The 16,497-nt window shown below is 34.2% G+C and overlaps 1 protein-coding gene across 1 annotated transcript in view; it reads right to left on the reverse strand.

Moving 5' to 3' along the window:
- Window positions 1-12,292: 12,292 nt before the first annotated feature.
- The window catches only part of SSFA2 (sperm specific antigen 2), a 40,749-nt gene continuing 36,544 nt past the window's right edge, over window positions 12,293-16,497 (reverse strand). Inside the window, exons 16-17 of the mRNA XM_004674470.2 lie at window positions 14,244-14,361; window positions 12,293-13,416 (exon numbers count right to left, since the gene is read on the reverse strand). Of these exons, the coding sequence (XP_004674527.1) occupies window positions 14,257-14,361 (105 nt within the window). The 3' untranslated portion in view covers window positions 12,293-13,416; window positions 14,244-14,256. The remainder of the gene's footprint in view (window positions 13,417-14,243; window positions 14,362-16,497) is intronic.

The following is a 16,497-nucleotide window of genomic DNA, read 5'->3' on the forward strand; positions in this document are numbered from 1 at the left end:
AGGGCTAAGGTCTTTAAGCTCACCATAATTAGATTGTTTACAAGGAATGCAGTTCAACTGGTACTTAGCTACTGTTGACAACACAAATAAATGCATACTGCACAGGGAAAGATGTACTTCACATACCCTCTAAGACAATTCCAAATATGTACCTGCTGCAACCCCAGTTTCCAGTCCCTACATGATAGGAATTATTTCTGCTGTAATGTTTTTTTCTTTTTTAAAAGATTTATTTATTTATGCATTTAAGAGCTGGGTGTAGGCCAGAGTGCAGGGGATTGAGAGGATTCACCAGAGATAGAATGGGGAGCAGAACAGGCAGATCAACGAAATACACTACTGAGGGGAGCAGCAGGTGGGTCAGGAGAAGTCTGCTGCACCATGTGGGTCAGCTCCCTGGCTGGACATGGAACTCATACTGCAGTGGTTTCCTACAGCTTCACAGTGCTGACACTTAACACTTTGTGTCACCAGGGAGGTCCAAACTCTAACTTTTCTTATTTTCTTTATTCTGGGGCTTTTGGCTTTGTTTGTTCTTCTTTCACTCATTTTGTAAGGTAAGAAAAAAGATTATTTGAGGTTTCGCTGTTTCTTGGTGTGGACCTATATTGCTCTTTACTTCTTTTTTTATATATATAAAGATTTATTTATTTATGCATACAGAACTGGAGTATAGACCAGAGATGCAGGAGGATTCACCAGAGACAGACTGGGGAACAGAACAGGCAGAACACTGAAATACACTGCTGAGGAAAGCAGTGGATGGGACAGGAGAGGTCTGCCACAGCATGTGGGTCACCTCCTTGGTCATGGATTGAACTCAGATGTAGTGGCTGCAGAGCTAGCTTCATAGTGCTATGCTTTCATCCGGTGCACCAGGGAGCAGGGTGGGCCTGCTCTTTACTTCTTACTACTGCTTTTGCTGTCTTCTGAGTTCTCGAAGATTGTGTCCTCATTGTCAGTTGTCTTGAGGTATTTTTTAATTTCCTCTTTGATTTTTTTATAACCCAATAATCATTCAGTAGTGTGTTGTTCCATTATCTACATATTAGAAGTTTTCTTTTTGTGGCTGATTTCTAGTTTGATGCCGTTGTGGACATAGAATTTATATTTGCCCTTGAGAAGAATGTGTGTTCAGCTAAGAGGGGTGCAGTGTCCTATAAATGTCTGTTACTTCCATGTGTTTCCGTTACTCTGTCCACTGGTGAAAGTTGAGTACTGAAATCCCCAACCACTCATGTGTTTTCCCAGTGTCTATTTTCAGACTGATAATAATTGCCTTATATGCTTCTTTGTGAATTTGTCTCCAACAGCAGAAAATCAAAAGAGAATATAAGTAATTGTGATTACAACAAACTAAAACACCCATGCATAGTGAAACAAACTGTCGCTGAGACTGGATAGCCTGATGAATGGAGAAAAAAAATATTTGCACATCATATATCTGTGCAAGAGGCTGAAATCCAAAATCTACAACAAACACACAATTCAACTAAAAGAAAACAAATAATCCAATCAAAAATGTGCAAAAGAACTAAATAGAAGATTCTCCGAAGAAAACATACCACATGTCCAATAGGCACATGGAAAAATGCTCATCACCTGTCATCAGAGAAATGCAACTCAAAACCACAATGAGATACCACCTCACACATGTGAGAATGGCCCATTTATGTAAGAAGGCCAATAACAAGGGCTGGTGAGAATACAGAGAAACAGGACATTTGTACACTGTTGATGGGAATATAGACTGGTCCAGTCCCCATGTAAATGAATGTGGGTGTTTTTAAAAATTTAACGATGGGTACAGAACGTGACCCAGGGATTCCACACCTATGTATTTACTCAAAGAGTATAAAAACACCAATTCAAAGGTAAATATGCACTATGTTTGTTGTAGCACTATTTATAATAGCCAAGCTATGTATACAACATACTGAAAAATAGATATATGAATCAGAAAGATTTGGTATATATGCATATTGTAATACTATAAAAATGGACAGGCTCTTGCCTTTTGTGACAATGTATATGGAACTGGAGGTTATATTAAGGGAAATAAGTCATAAGGGGAAAGAAACACTGGATGGTGTCACTTATATGTGAAATATAAAAAAGACAAAACAAAGAATGAGTTAAAATCAGGCCCTCTTTGGTGGCACAGTGGGTTAAAGTTCAACACTGACAAGCTAGCCACAGCTGCTTCTTGTGAGTTTGATTCCAGCCTGGGAAGCAATCCAAGTGGACTAGCAGACCTCTCACTGCTCCCCCCAGCAGTGTCCTTCATCCATTTACCTGTTGAGCTCCCCACTCTGACTTTGGTGAATCCTCTCACCACCCCTGCACCTCTTGCCTGTACGCCAGTTCTGTATTCATAAATAAATAAATCTTTAAATAAATCAAAATAAGAACTAATTCAAGAAATCTGACTGTGGAAGGGGAAGGGGGGAAGAGCAAAGTGGGCAGGGAGTGAAATGGTAGTGGACAATGTGTGCTTTGGTTTGGATGTGAGGTGGTAACAACACCTCAAGTGGTGAGCCTATATCTCTAAAATACAAATAACATTGTAAATCAATAGATTTCAATTTAAAAGTTTACACTAAACATAAATACAATTTTAAATTAGAAGAATATTTTGGTAAACAAAAGATATGACTTTGACCTGATCTTTAATGAAAGCCAAAGACATCTGCTTTGAATCATTATGTGTATTTATTGACTAATACAATTTAAGAAAGACAGTACAGACAGAACATAGATAAAAGTGAAGCATACGCTATTAAAGGGATTCAATGGTAGATAGTAAGTAGGAGGAAACTACAAGAGAAAAAATCTCTAGTGTTCTCTTCCTGAAATTTGGTGTGACAACTTATTTGAAGTTTTCAAAGCTTACTAAACTAGTAGATTAGGGCAACATCTTGCTCTCCAGTAATATTAGATTTAAAAAATGCCATTTAAAGACAGAACTGTAAAAATTAAAGACATACAAGAAAATATATTACACAAGCAAAGCAATAAGTAATTTGATGGAGCAAAAAGTGGTATAAATATAAAAGATCTGCTTCTGCATCTAAAGACTTGGGGGTCCATTGTTTTCTTCATCTTATATTGTGTTTCTTGCTTTTAGTCTAATCTTATATAATTACTTTAAAAATCTATATGGATTTCTTATGTATCAGTTTATAACCAAATCTATTAGACAACAGTCAAATTCACAAAGCTCTTCAAGATAAATCCTTTCCTATTTGGGCATCTTTTGAGATTATTATAAGAGAATACACTTAAGAATCTTGGAAGTCCTATTACTTACTAGAATGATATGGTCAAGCAAGCAGTAATATCCTCAATCGAGTTTTCCTTTGAAATATTTTATGAGTAATTGTCTTAAATACCTCTAAGGTTATTTAAAGAAATCTTACTGATTTATACTGAATTCGATCTTTTCCAGAAATCATTTTTAATTTAACAATGTTTCTTTCTTTCTTGCTTTTTTTTTTTAAGCAATGTTTCTTAGAGAGAATTTAGGTATGAGAAATAATTGTATTTCAAACCAAGTAGGTTCTGGTTTGTTTATATTAAAGCTTATTCTTTATCTCATCTCTCTGTCCTCATACTTTATCATAAGTACTGGGGGAAAAAAGTCAGGTAACATTTTGAATATTCTGTTTGGAAATCTCCTTAGCTAGATCATTGTCATTGCCACATAACCACAAATGGCTATGCTGGGAAACTCTCTTATCACCTGACAAGGATTCTCTGCCTTTCAGTTTCCCTCTGATCCCCACAAGCCTTTATGGACAGACTCTTCAACTAACACTCTACATGAGACACTTTTGACCTTTGCTAACAGTAACTCCCACAGGGTTCCAGCTTCTTTCCACAGACAGAACTAGAATTCCATTCTAAAGCCAATGTCATGTGTTATGAATTTTTGTTATGGCAACATAACATTTTTAGTTACCGATATTCTTACCAGTCACCTACTGAATCATTACAACAAACCTTAGTGACTTAAAGCAACATTTATTTTGCTCATGAAATTGCAAGTTGGACAGGACTTAATAGAGACATTTTTCAACTATTATCATCAAAATTGGCTTCACTTGTAACTGGGGATTTTATATTTGAGATAATTCATTCAATAGTTGGCAATTTAGAGCTATCGTTGGTTGGGATTTAAGGTACCTTCAGAGGTAAGAAATTTTTGTTCTTTAACATAGGTCTCATCTTCTCAGGTTTTTAGTACAATCCTTTATGATTCTGTTGCCTTCCTGACAGTGTAGTGGCTGGGCTCCAAAAGCAAACATCTTGAGAAAATAGATGAAATGGCATGGCATTTTTTTTTTAAGATTTATTTATTTATGCATACAGAACTGTGGTATAGGCCAGAGGTGCAGGACCAGTGAGAAGATTCACCAGAGGCAGAGTGGGGAGTGCAACAGGCTGACTGATGAAGTACACTGCTGAGGGGAGCAGCGGGTGGGTCAGGAGAAGTCTGCAGGGCCATGTGGGTCACCTCCTGGATGGAGATTGAACTCATGCAGAAATGGCGTTAGCTTCTTAGTGCTGTGCTTTAACCCACTGCACCACCAGGGAGGGCCCTGCATGGTATTTTTTATGCCCTAACTTTAAAAGTCACAAGTCATCTTTTCTACTACTCCAGAGTCATATAGTTTCAACCAGTTGCAAAGGGAGGATATAAACTCCAGTTCCTGATGGAAAAATGGGAAGTTTTTACAAGAATAAGAGACAGGAGATGTGTAAGATCCATCTTTGGTAAACAATCTGCTATACCAACTAAAAAGAGTTGCATAAGGAAATTGGTGGGGAGAGGATGTACATTTATTAGCACTGATATAAAACTATGGAGAAGAATAAAACACTTTAAAATATTAAACACTCATCCTCTTAAATTAGGATCTTAAAAATCTTAAAAATGAAGTATTTTTTGCATGTTTTAATGAAAAAGTAAAAGTGCTCAATATTTTCCATCCAGTTAAATTCTATCTAACAAGTATTTACTGAGTATTTCCTATCAGTCAAGCATTGTGCTAGCTATACTATGATAAGTAAGAAATGCTCCTATAAATTAAAACTCAAAAGTTGATAAAGATAGAGGAGATTAAATTATAAAACTTCTATAAAATGGAGTAAGATAAAAATCACTATGATCTGCAATTAGGCAATAACTTTGTCTATGATACCAAACAAAAGCAACTAATGTCAAAAAATATATCAATTGAACCTCATTCAAATTAAGGGCTTTTTAAATTTTAAAAACTGCACCAAGAAGAAAATGAAAAGACAGCATAGGGTAGAAAATTTTATGAATCATCTCTATGATAAAAGATAAGAGATTCATACCTAGAATGTATTAATAAAAAAAAAACTCTTACAACTTAGTAAAAGTCAATGCTAGAAACACAACTAATTTTTTCAGTGCTCAAAGTATGTGGACAGATACTTTTTCCAATGAACATTCAAAAATAACCAATAAACACATGAAAACATGTTTAATATTACTCAGGACTATGCCGATCAAAACTGCAATACCACCACATGTCACATGCCCATCAAAAGGCAAAAAAAGACCAAATAGTTGCAAGTTTTCCAAGGATATGGAGAAACTGGAACTCTCATAAACTGCTAGTAGGGGGTAATTCAGGTGATAACACTAGTTAACCTTTGGTGACTTTGTTGAAGCAGCCATTTTGGAAAATTCTAGCTATTCTTCAAAAGTTAAACATAAGAGTTACCATCTGCCCTAGAGTATCCACATCTAGATTTCTAGCCAAGAGAAATATATATATTCACACATATAACTTCTTAGCAATTTAATTTATAATAGACAAAAATGTGAAAACAATGAAATGTTCATCAAATAAAAATTTGTTATATTATTCATCAATAAAAGGAATGAATAATGAGTACAACCTGGATGAACTTTGAAAATATTAGATTAGCTAAAAATGTCAGTCACAAAAGCTTAGAGATTGTATGATTCCACTTATATAAAATGTCCAGAATAGGCAAATCTACAGGACAAAAAAAAATGAGTTAGTTTTCTAGGTAGAAATGGTTTAGGGAGAAATTTGTGGTGACTGCTAATGTGTGTTGAGTGTTTGGGGAGTAATGAAAATATTCTAAAATTTATTGGGATGATGGCTGCACAATTCTATGAGTATACTAAAAACCATAGAATTATACCTATTAGAAGGGTGAATTGTATGGCAGGGATTTATTAGTAAAGCAAATAAATACACACATAAAGTACGAGATAAAATGAAAGCATCATGGAGGACTTACTGGAGGAAGAGGTGCTCTAAGTGTGTGGCATTGGGGAAAGGAAAAGGACTTCTAAGCAAAAAGCAGAATGTGCAGATTCAGGGAAAGACAGAGCAGCATGTTTACGTATGACTAAAATGCAACTGCATATTGAAACTTACAAGAAAGGAGACTTGGAGATGCAAAAGGAGGCAAAAACAATGTGGAGTTTTTGGAAGGCTTTAATAAGGGCAAAGAGGAGACCAGATCACACTTGCATTAAAAAGAAGTATTTTCTAAGTGGAAGTGAAACTTGATGGAGCTCTTAATTAGCAATTTTATGGAGAAATGTAAATGTAATCTGAAATAGTGCTTCAAATGACATTATATTTGCTTATATTCCCTTGAAAGACATAAGACATAACCAATATTTGCATTTTTTATATGCTTATAATGTGTAAAGGTGGGCTCAAGTGTATAAAACTTTTCACACATCTTTTCTCAAGGAGAAAACAAGCGTAATTTTAATAACTGCAGGATATCATGTTCTTTATATAGATCAGAATCATCACTCATTAGAAGTTCCTTCATTTTCAAAGAAATAACTATGAAGTTTCATGTAAGCAATGATAACTAAGTGAGCCAGGAACAAGCACTTAATGCATACAAGAGGTTTTCTAACATTACCAGAAGATTTTAGAGACATCTAAATGTTCCTTGCTTAAAAAGGAAACCAGGAAGTGAGCAGTGGCTGCCACTTCTCAAAATTGCCTGTGAAGAGATGTCAGGGTCATGAAACACTGATGTTCACACTTCCTGAATTCTCAGTGCGTAAGAGATAAAGTCATAGTTAAGTGTTACTTCAGCAATCTTTGTGTCCAGAGCTATAGATTTTTTACTCTAGAGAGGAGACACTGACTCTTTAGTTGTAGTATATTAAAAAGGACATTATGTTATACACATACACAATGTGTTTTCTAAGAACTTCCCTTCTTCCACTAAGAATTGCTACACTTGTGAGTACTGAGTGTTTGCACTTACTGAAAATATTCAAAACCACAATGAGATATCATCTCACACCTATGAGAATGGCCCATATTAAAAAAAAAATCAAAATAATTGTTGGCATGTATTTTTTGTGTCATTAGGATTATCATATACACATAAGCTAACTAAAAGCATGAATACATAGTATAGAGAAAAAGGAACTATGTTTTACTGTTGGTGGGAATGTAGACTGGTTCAACCTCAAGAGAGCTGTGCTGAGGTTCCTCAAAACACTAAAAATAGATCTGCCATATGATCCAGCAATTCAACTCCTAGGAATCTACCCAAAGAACATAGAAACGCTAATTTGGAAGAAAGCCTGCACTCCTGTGTTTACTACAGCACTATTTACAATAGCCAAGATATGGAAACAACCTAAATGTCCCAAAACAGATGAATCATTAGAAATAGCATATATACACAGCATGGATAGAGTTGGAAGGGATTATACTAAGTGAAAAGGAAGAAAGGTAAATACCAATGGTTTGGTTAGAGAAATCAAACCAAAGTTCAACGACAAAGCTTGAATGCAGAAACAAAAATCACAACTGAGATTTATCTGAAGAACACTATGACTCTATCAGCAGAAATCTCTATACTGACACAGAATTGTGATAGATGTTTGTGAATTGATTCATCAGATAATCTCTGTAGTAGCTCAAGGAATTTTCTTTTAATCTGGCGACTAGAGAATGAACAAAAGGGATTATTTGCAGTGTATTGGAAATAAAACCATGTATCATGTGGGAGGATTTACTAAACAATTAACTCAAGCACACAAATAATTTATTATGTGTATGACCAAGTTGCAATTGTTTTTAGTCACTAATTCAGCTCCCAAATGAACAAACAATTCCAAACTCCAAAGACTGGAACAAATTCCACACCCAAGAGCTGATTGTTTGCATTTCTAGAGCTCACTTTTTCCTTTTTGGTTCTCATTCTGGTTCTCCACTAGTTGACTCTACAGGCATTCAGACTGTGTATTTTCTCAATGTCAAATCAACACAATGTGAAGATTTTTTTCTTGCTAACCATTAACATGCTTTTTTAATATGGCCACACAGGCCTATTTTGAACATTTGGCTTTTCTTGATTTTACTGAGGTGGTTCCCCTTGAGTCATCCTATGTGCTTATATTTGTTCTGTTTGTTCTTTTGTTCTTTTTGTTCTGTTTGTTCTTTTGGTTGCAATGAAGACTTCCTGAAGAGGGCCTTCAAAGATAACTGCTCCTTGGAGATAAAAGCACTCATTTCTTGCTTAATGAAGTTCTCCCTTGGAAAGCAGGCAGCAAGAACTATTAGTAAAAATCATTGCTGCTGGGCCCCACTGGTGGTGCAAGGGGTTAAAGTGATGCACTATGAAGCTATCCACAGCCACTGCGACACAAGTTTAATCCCAACCGGGGAGGTCACCCACATGGAGCAGCATACTTCTCCTGTCTTACCCACTGCTTCCCTCAGCAGTGTATTTCAGTCAATCCACCTGTTCTGTTCCCCACTCTGTCTCTGGTGAATCCTCTCACTGCCTGCACCTCTGGCTTGTACCACAGTTCTTGTATGCATACATAAAATCTTCAAACAAAATACCATTTCTACTTAAAGTGCAGCTCATGGACAAGCAACAGCAACCTCACCAGAGGACTTCTAGAAACACAAAAACTTGGATCTTCCAAAACAGGACCCAGTTCTCAATCAGAATCTTATCTCTACAACATAGCAAGGGATTTGATTTCTATGAATATTAAAGTTTCGGAAGCATTGCACTTCATATAGTTCAGTCTTCACATAGTATGAGAGAACAGGAATTCTTTGCCAGTCCCTGGTTCTATTGCTTAAAAGAACACAATAAAGATAAAAAACTCACACCTAAGTCTGTAAATTCATGTTCTGTCTTTCATATAATGCTTATTAAATCAAAGTCCATCTACTTGTTACCAAATTTCAACTCATTACCATTTTACTGAGCGGAGTCATGTACTATACTAAGAAGTGCATGTACTTCAATACTAACAAGTCCATGAAGGACCATTGCTCCAGTTCTATCTGGCAGAGCTTTGAACTCAGCTTGAGCCTTAACCAGTAGATTCTGTGTTTTTGGATACATATTCCTCCATGAGCAGTGAATGGTTTGGTTGAATTTTATATTAACACTAGCCTTCTTGTTTAAGACTATTTTTATTTGAATCTTGTTAGTGATCTAGCACCTAGCTTTCAGGGCACACAGGTCTGTAGAAATATAGAATTGTGTTTATTCACTTTAATGGCATCTTATAACTAGTTATTAGTTTGATGAAACTGGAAAAATAGATATTCTCTTAAAATGTGTATTTGTGGAGAAGGAATAGCATTTACATTTCTACATTTCAGGAAGTCTACATGACATTGCAAACTAAAGATACAAAAATATTAAAAAGTTTACTTTGTAAGACATGTTACATTGGCAAACTGCCCTTTTAGAAAAATAATTTTTGCATGTTAGAAGAACAGAAAATAATTTAGCATAAAACATTTATTTCTTTTTAAAAATTATGTTGTTCATGCTACAAGTATCATTTGAATGTCCAAATTAAGACACACATAGTCATTATTATTTTGCTAATTCCATAAAAGTGTATTTATAAAATCAAGGTGATTCAAGGGACATTTTTATAAGTCTCAATAGGGGCATACAAATGATAAAATATAGGTTTTCTAAAACCCCAAACACAAATATTTACAAAATGCATGCTTTCCTAAAGTGTGTGGTTCACACTTACAAAGTATTTGAAAGTAACTTCTCAAAGTTCTATCCTTTTCATAAAAAGTTTTCACTGGTTAAAACTAATTAAAGTCTTTCTATCATGAGGAAAACAAATTAACTTGAAATATTTTATTACTCTAAATGTTATTTCTAAAATAAAGTATCATTCCTTTCTGTCTTACATTTAAGACCTTTAAGTCTGCTCTTCAAGAGACCTCTCATGTTCATCCCAGACATGCTTTTCTATCCACTTAAAGCCCTCTGTGGAATTAAAAAAAAAAATGAACAACAAAAACTCCAATTCCTAAATGTATTGATTCTTTCCCTCAAAGCTATACACAATTTATTTTACTTTCTTTAGAACATATTCTTATTCACTCTATGCAGTCAACAATTTCCTAAAAGCTCAAGCCTTGTAATGGGTGGCTACCCAGCAAACAATTTTAAGTAAACAGAGTTATTTAATTATTTATTCACAAAAAATTTAGTTTCTTCAAGAAGATCCTTATAAAGAAATGGATCCTGTAATTGGTCTGATATGTTTGCACATCTTATTCACAAATGATCATAGTGCCACTTTGTACACAAGTTGTAATTTAATCAATTAGTATTCAGCATCAACTGTGAAGATGAGAGTAAAGAATACAAGACACCAAGGGCCCAAGTTAGCAGTAATAAATGAAAAAGTGTATAGGAGAGGAACTATTAATTAAATATGCCTGTACATACTTAGAATGCAGTCAGGACAGGTGCTAATTAAGTATTTTCAATATTCGTAAGTGATTCTAGCAACCAGTTGTACACAACAAACTACAAAACTTATATCCTCAGCTTAAGATATAATGGTTCCTCTCCCCACTTCCCAGAACTGCGGTCAATTCTTCCTTTCTACAAGGTAAAAGAATTAGAAGGAGAACTTGTGATTTTTCAGTTTTGCTTTACTGCATTAGCATGACACTCATTTGGAGAGGCAAGGAACATGGGTAGAATGCTCTCTCTTCAGCTATCTCCCAGGCAGACTCTACAATTTTACATGTGTTCTACTGTATCCTTGCTTTCCAGTAAAAAAAGGTGAAGTGTATTGCAAATCTAAAACTGCTCTAAATATAAAGTCTTAAAAAGATCTCATGAGTCAGTAGCTTTAACTCACACAATGAAAATGTTACTGAAATTCAGCTAAATATTCTTCGAGGAACATTTGAATTTCAATATTGGGAGCTGTCCATTTGTAAGTGGTTACCATTCAAAGACATTCTGAACTTTCAAAACATCATTCCAAGAGGTTTTTTCCTTCTATGCCTTCTTCAGTCAGGTTCTTAGCACACTCAGAGACAACTCAGGTTCTTAAAAGTATTTCTTTCATTATGCACACTCAAACTCAATTATTCATTCTGCCCTATCCATTGTGGATAACCTTTGCAGTATTCTTCAAGTATTCTTCACTACTTGAACCCTACCCTCTTTTCTTTTTTTTTTTTTAAAGATTTATTTATTTATGCATACAGAGCTGCGGTACAGGCCAGAGGTGCCAGAGTAAAAGGACTCACCAGAGTCAGAGTGGGGAACAGAATAGGCTTATGCACTGAAATACATTGTTGAGGGGAGCAGTGGGTGAGACAGGAGCGTCATGTGAGTCACCTCCCTGGCCAGGGCTCAAACTTGTGGTGGAGTGGCTGCAATAGCTACATAGCGGTGCGCTCCAACTTGTTGCCTCACCAGGGAGGGCCCTTCATTTTCCTATTCTTTAAGACTTTACTCCTGGTAAAGGCTGAGCACCCCGGCTACTGTCTCTCAAATTCTTTTCATTTTTCTACTTATTTTTCCTTTGTACTTCTAAGTTTACACATAAATATGGAGTATCTGTTTTATATGTATCATTACTGTTACCAGAATCAACTAGTAAAGTTGCTGAATAATTTGACCAAAGAATTAGGTAATATTTTAAAATCCGTTCTTTAAGCTTACTAGTTTGTTTTAAAAAAAAGATTTAGTTGAGCTCATGTGCTAATCATTAGAACTGCAGAATTAGTTGTGACCAGAAGGCATCAGCACATGCTTTAATTAAAGTATCTTCTTGTCTCTACTAAATTTTGAAAGCATCATAGAAGTTTCTTCAGGAAAAGAGGTTTCAACCTATTAGGTTATATACTTCACTTATGGGGACGTTACTTAAACTCATCAAAACTAGTTCAAATTCTTCAGGTTATAGTTTAAAAAAAAACAAAGCACTAAATACACATTAGGCAAAATAAATACTTTATTGTTTTTAATTTTTCTTTTAGAAATCAGTCTTTGTGTGATAGTTCAAACATTTAAAAACCTTTTCAATATTCTTTCAAAGAATATTATCATTTCAACCACTTTGATTAAAATTTCACACAAAGAAATATAATAGGAATTTAAATTTATAATGCTAAAAGAGTAATTCCAATAAAATTTGGTTGTTACTTTCTGCATTTATCACATACAATATCAAATAGAAAACTATTTTTCTTTTTTCCCCATAAAGTTTTCACTGGTTAAAACTGAATTAAAACCACCTTATTATGAGGAAAACAAATCTAATTACTTCCTTTTTGAAAAAACAAAACCAGCTTATTCATTTCTATCCATTCAAGTCACAGGCTCCATTATTTTGGCAACACTCTACTATTTAGCCTAAAAGACAGAAGAAACATCTCCTTATTATAGAGATGTTTGAACAATGCAAAAAGTACATAGTGTTTAACATAAGCCACATTTCCAAAAGAAAACTACTGTATTAGCTATAATAAAATTACATTTGTCTTGGGTAAAGTAACAGTGTAAGAACATTAAGTAGTTGTAGGTAACCTCATACAATTCTATCCTACTGTTATTAGTAACCTCCTTAAGAATTAAAAGCAATTTTTACAACAGAACAATTTTTCCTCTTGGAAGTGACACTAATTAACAGCAGAGAAGGGAAAATCATTGGTTGTTTCAAGCTCTCAAAAAATGAATCTGTTATTGCACAGTAAATACCTCATAGAGGTCAGTGTTTTAAGAAGCTATCTGAAGAATATGTTATTTATAAGTTGGTTAAGTCTGGAAGTTTTCAAGTTTTAAAATTAATTCTACTTAGGGAATTGATTGAAAATATTGACATACAAATAAATATTAGGCTTTTCAAATGGCTATTGTTTTGATAGTTTAGAAAAGTCAGCAAAGTGCCTAAGCTTCTATGTATCTTCTTTAAAAATAGGTATATGTAGAAGAAATAAACATTATACACTGTATACAGTAGCCCAGCTCAGCAGCAAGTATCTTCAGAAGCACAAATACCTCCACCAGTGTATATCATTGATAACTTCATATCCTATGGCTTGTAGGATCCATCCCAATCTTAAAAAAAGGAAGAGATGAACATTACACATTTTTAAAATATTACTGTTCAACCATTTTCAAATATTACTATTATCTTTTAAATATTATTATTAAAAATTTTCTTTAAGGGGAGGTTGAGAATATTTTCTCTCTCTCTATATATATAAAACCAATGATCCTATTAGGATCACTATACAGCTTCCGAGAGTTAAGTTTTTTTTATCCTTGGCTTGAAAAAATAACTATGAGTTGATTTATAATATATATAATCAAAATACTTTTCCCTTTTGAAAAGATGAAATTTATAAACTTTTCAACTAAATTTACTTCTCATTGTATTGAATGGATAGTGGTAGTTCTAATAAAGCTATTGTTCTACTGAAACTATTATTCTACTTTTGCATTCACCAAGTATTAGTATTGATACATAGTTTATAAAATGTAATTTGAGTAAATGTAAAATTAAATTAATTCATGTTAGCAAATAAAACAGTTCTTTATATAGTATAACTAGATATAGTTATTTGTTTCATTGAAAGACAAAACATTACAAGAATTTTGTGACTGAGTTTTAGAATCTTGGTCCATAAATTGTGTACCTGAATGGTAATTATAACTAAAGCTTTAAAATAAGACTCAGGTTTGAAGTTCCCAATTTCCTCAATTTCACCATTATTTATTATAAGAAAATTTCAGTAAAATGATAATGCAGAGAATTCTTTGTGGTTTTGTATAAAAAAATCTAACTTGTGTTTTAAGAAAAACAAATATTAAAAACAAATATTAATATTAAATTAAATATTAATTTAGCTTTAGATAAAATTTAAAAATTTAGAAAAATTTACCTATGAATTCCATTTAATGATCATCTTGTTTAGAATTAGATACTTTACTTGAAGATACTGCTGCCAAAAGTCCACTTACAATTTCTCGTCTGATTTCCCCAACAATAGACTCTTTAATCTAGAAGAAAACAAACCAAAACCAAAAAAACATTAATATGACTATTTTCAGAAGAATAAATGTATTATAAACTATTGTAACTCTAAGTTAAGAAAATAAAACATTTTTATTTTATGTATTTTTGCTAAAGTATGTAACTTTCAGCTGTGTGTAATTTTAAAATCAACATGGGCCCTCCCTGGTGGTACAACAGGTTGAAGCCCAGCATTATGCATCTGTCCACAGCCACTGCAACACGAGTTCAACCCCCGGCCTGGGAGCTGACTTACATGGTATGACAGACTTCTCCTGACCCACCTGCTGCTCCCCTCAGCAGTGTTCAGCTGATCCACCTATTCTGCTCCCCACTCTGTCTCTGGTGAATTTTCTCACTTCTGGCCTGTACCCCATTTCTTGTATGCATAAATAATTTTTTTTAAATAAAGGCAAGGCGCGTATATTCTAAATTAAGTTTACCACTAGAAGTCTAGCTCTATCCTCCATCAAATTGTCCCTTTTACCTGATTTGCCCACTCCCATTCATCACTTCTGATAGCCACTCTTTTTTTTTTTTTTTTTGGTTAAGATTTTTTTTTTTTATTTATCCATACAGAACTGGGGAACAAGCCAGAGGCGGAGGGTGAGAGGATTCACCAGAGACAGAGTTGGGAGCAGAACAGGCAGATTGATGAAGTACACTGCTGAGGGGAGCAGCGGGCGGGCCAGGAGAGGTCTGCTACGCCATGTGGATCTCCTCAAGGACAGGCGGGGATCGAACTCATGCGGAAGTGGCTTAAGCTTCTTAGTGTTGTGCTTTAGCCCACTGCACCACCAGGGAGGGCCCTGATAGCCACTCTTTGGTCATACAATTTATAAGATTTCTTTCTCTATATACCATATAGGAGTGGAATCATACATTTTGTTACAGATTAAAACTCTTCCATTAAATAATATGCTTCATAACACAAAATAACCTGGAAAAAATTGACTGGTAGGTTCACTATGATGCTTTTAATTAATGTTCACCTTAGTATATTAATCAGCAGGATACTCATTGTTCTCATTGTTATGAAAACCCATGAGGAGCAAAGTAATATACAAGTATGACCTGTTTATGCTAACTGAAAACAAAGTATATAAAGAAATTATTTATTGTTCTAATCTGACATGCACATTTCAAGTGGGAAGACAAAAATAATCACTTAAGACAAATTATTTTTAAACATCTTGTAAGCTCTAGAAAAAATAAGTTTTCTTTAGTTGTACAGTGCATTTATCATCCACTGATTGCAACTTCTGATTCAGGTAAAAGTAGTATTTCATTTTGTTGTTGGAAAAGAAACAGATTATAGACTAAGATAAACAAGATTTTCTTCTCCAAGTGTCCTAACATTATACATGCCGACTCACACTTTTCTCTCTCTAATGATACAGTATCACCTTCAAATAGCCCTTTGTGAAGGCTTTAAATGTGTATTTCCTGGAATAAGCTGATAATGCCTTCCCAAATTAGCACTGGAGACACTCTCAACCAGCTTTTTTAAAATTCTACATTTCTACAGTTTCCTGTCAGCCTGATCCATTTCCTAAAATATTCGTAAGTACATCCTGAACACATCACAATTGAAGGCTTCCAAAAACAGCTCTGTATTAATCATGCAAAACTGGTACACAATATATAAAGCTATACATAAGTATTTATAGAAACAGATGCTCCTTTGCTACCAATCATCTGTACTGAACAGATTTAAATAAGCATTAGCTTCTCATTTTACTTTCTACCAGTATTTCAGAACTGTAAACATCATCAAAAGTTTTTTAAAGTTCATAGTAGCTCAGATTCATTTTTTAATTATGTGCTGGATATACATGCTATGAAAACCAAAATTCCCACATTACACAACTGCAAATACATGGAAGGCAGAACTATTACAGATCTATATTTACAACAGAAAATGAGTGGTATAGTCTTTCCAGCCCCACTGCTTAATGGTAGGGTAATTTTATTAAATCTCATCATTCTAAAAACAAACAAGGCAAAAGTATCTTTACAACCAAAAATATGTGCCAATGTGGGTCAAAAAATATTTTTTTCATAAAATATTAAGAGGCAAAAACAATTTATTAATCAGAGATACAAGAACAAAATAAAGTTTG

This window comes from Condylura cristata, unplaced genomic scaffold (genome assembly GCF_000260355.1).
Source record: "Condylura cristata isolate star-nosed mole 26May11 unplaced genomic scaffold, ConCri1.0 scaffold00002, whole genome shotgun sequence".
Classification (NCBI taxonomy): Eukaryota; Metazoa; Chordata; class Mammalia; order Eulipotyphla; family Talpidae; genus Condylura; species Condylura cristata.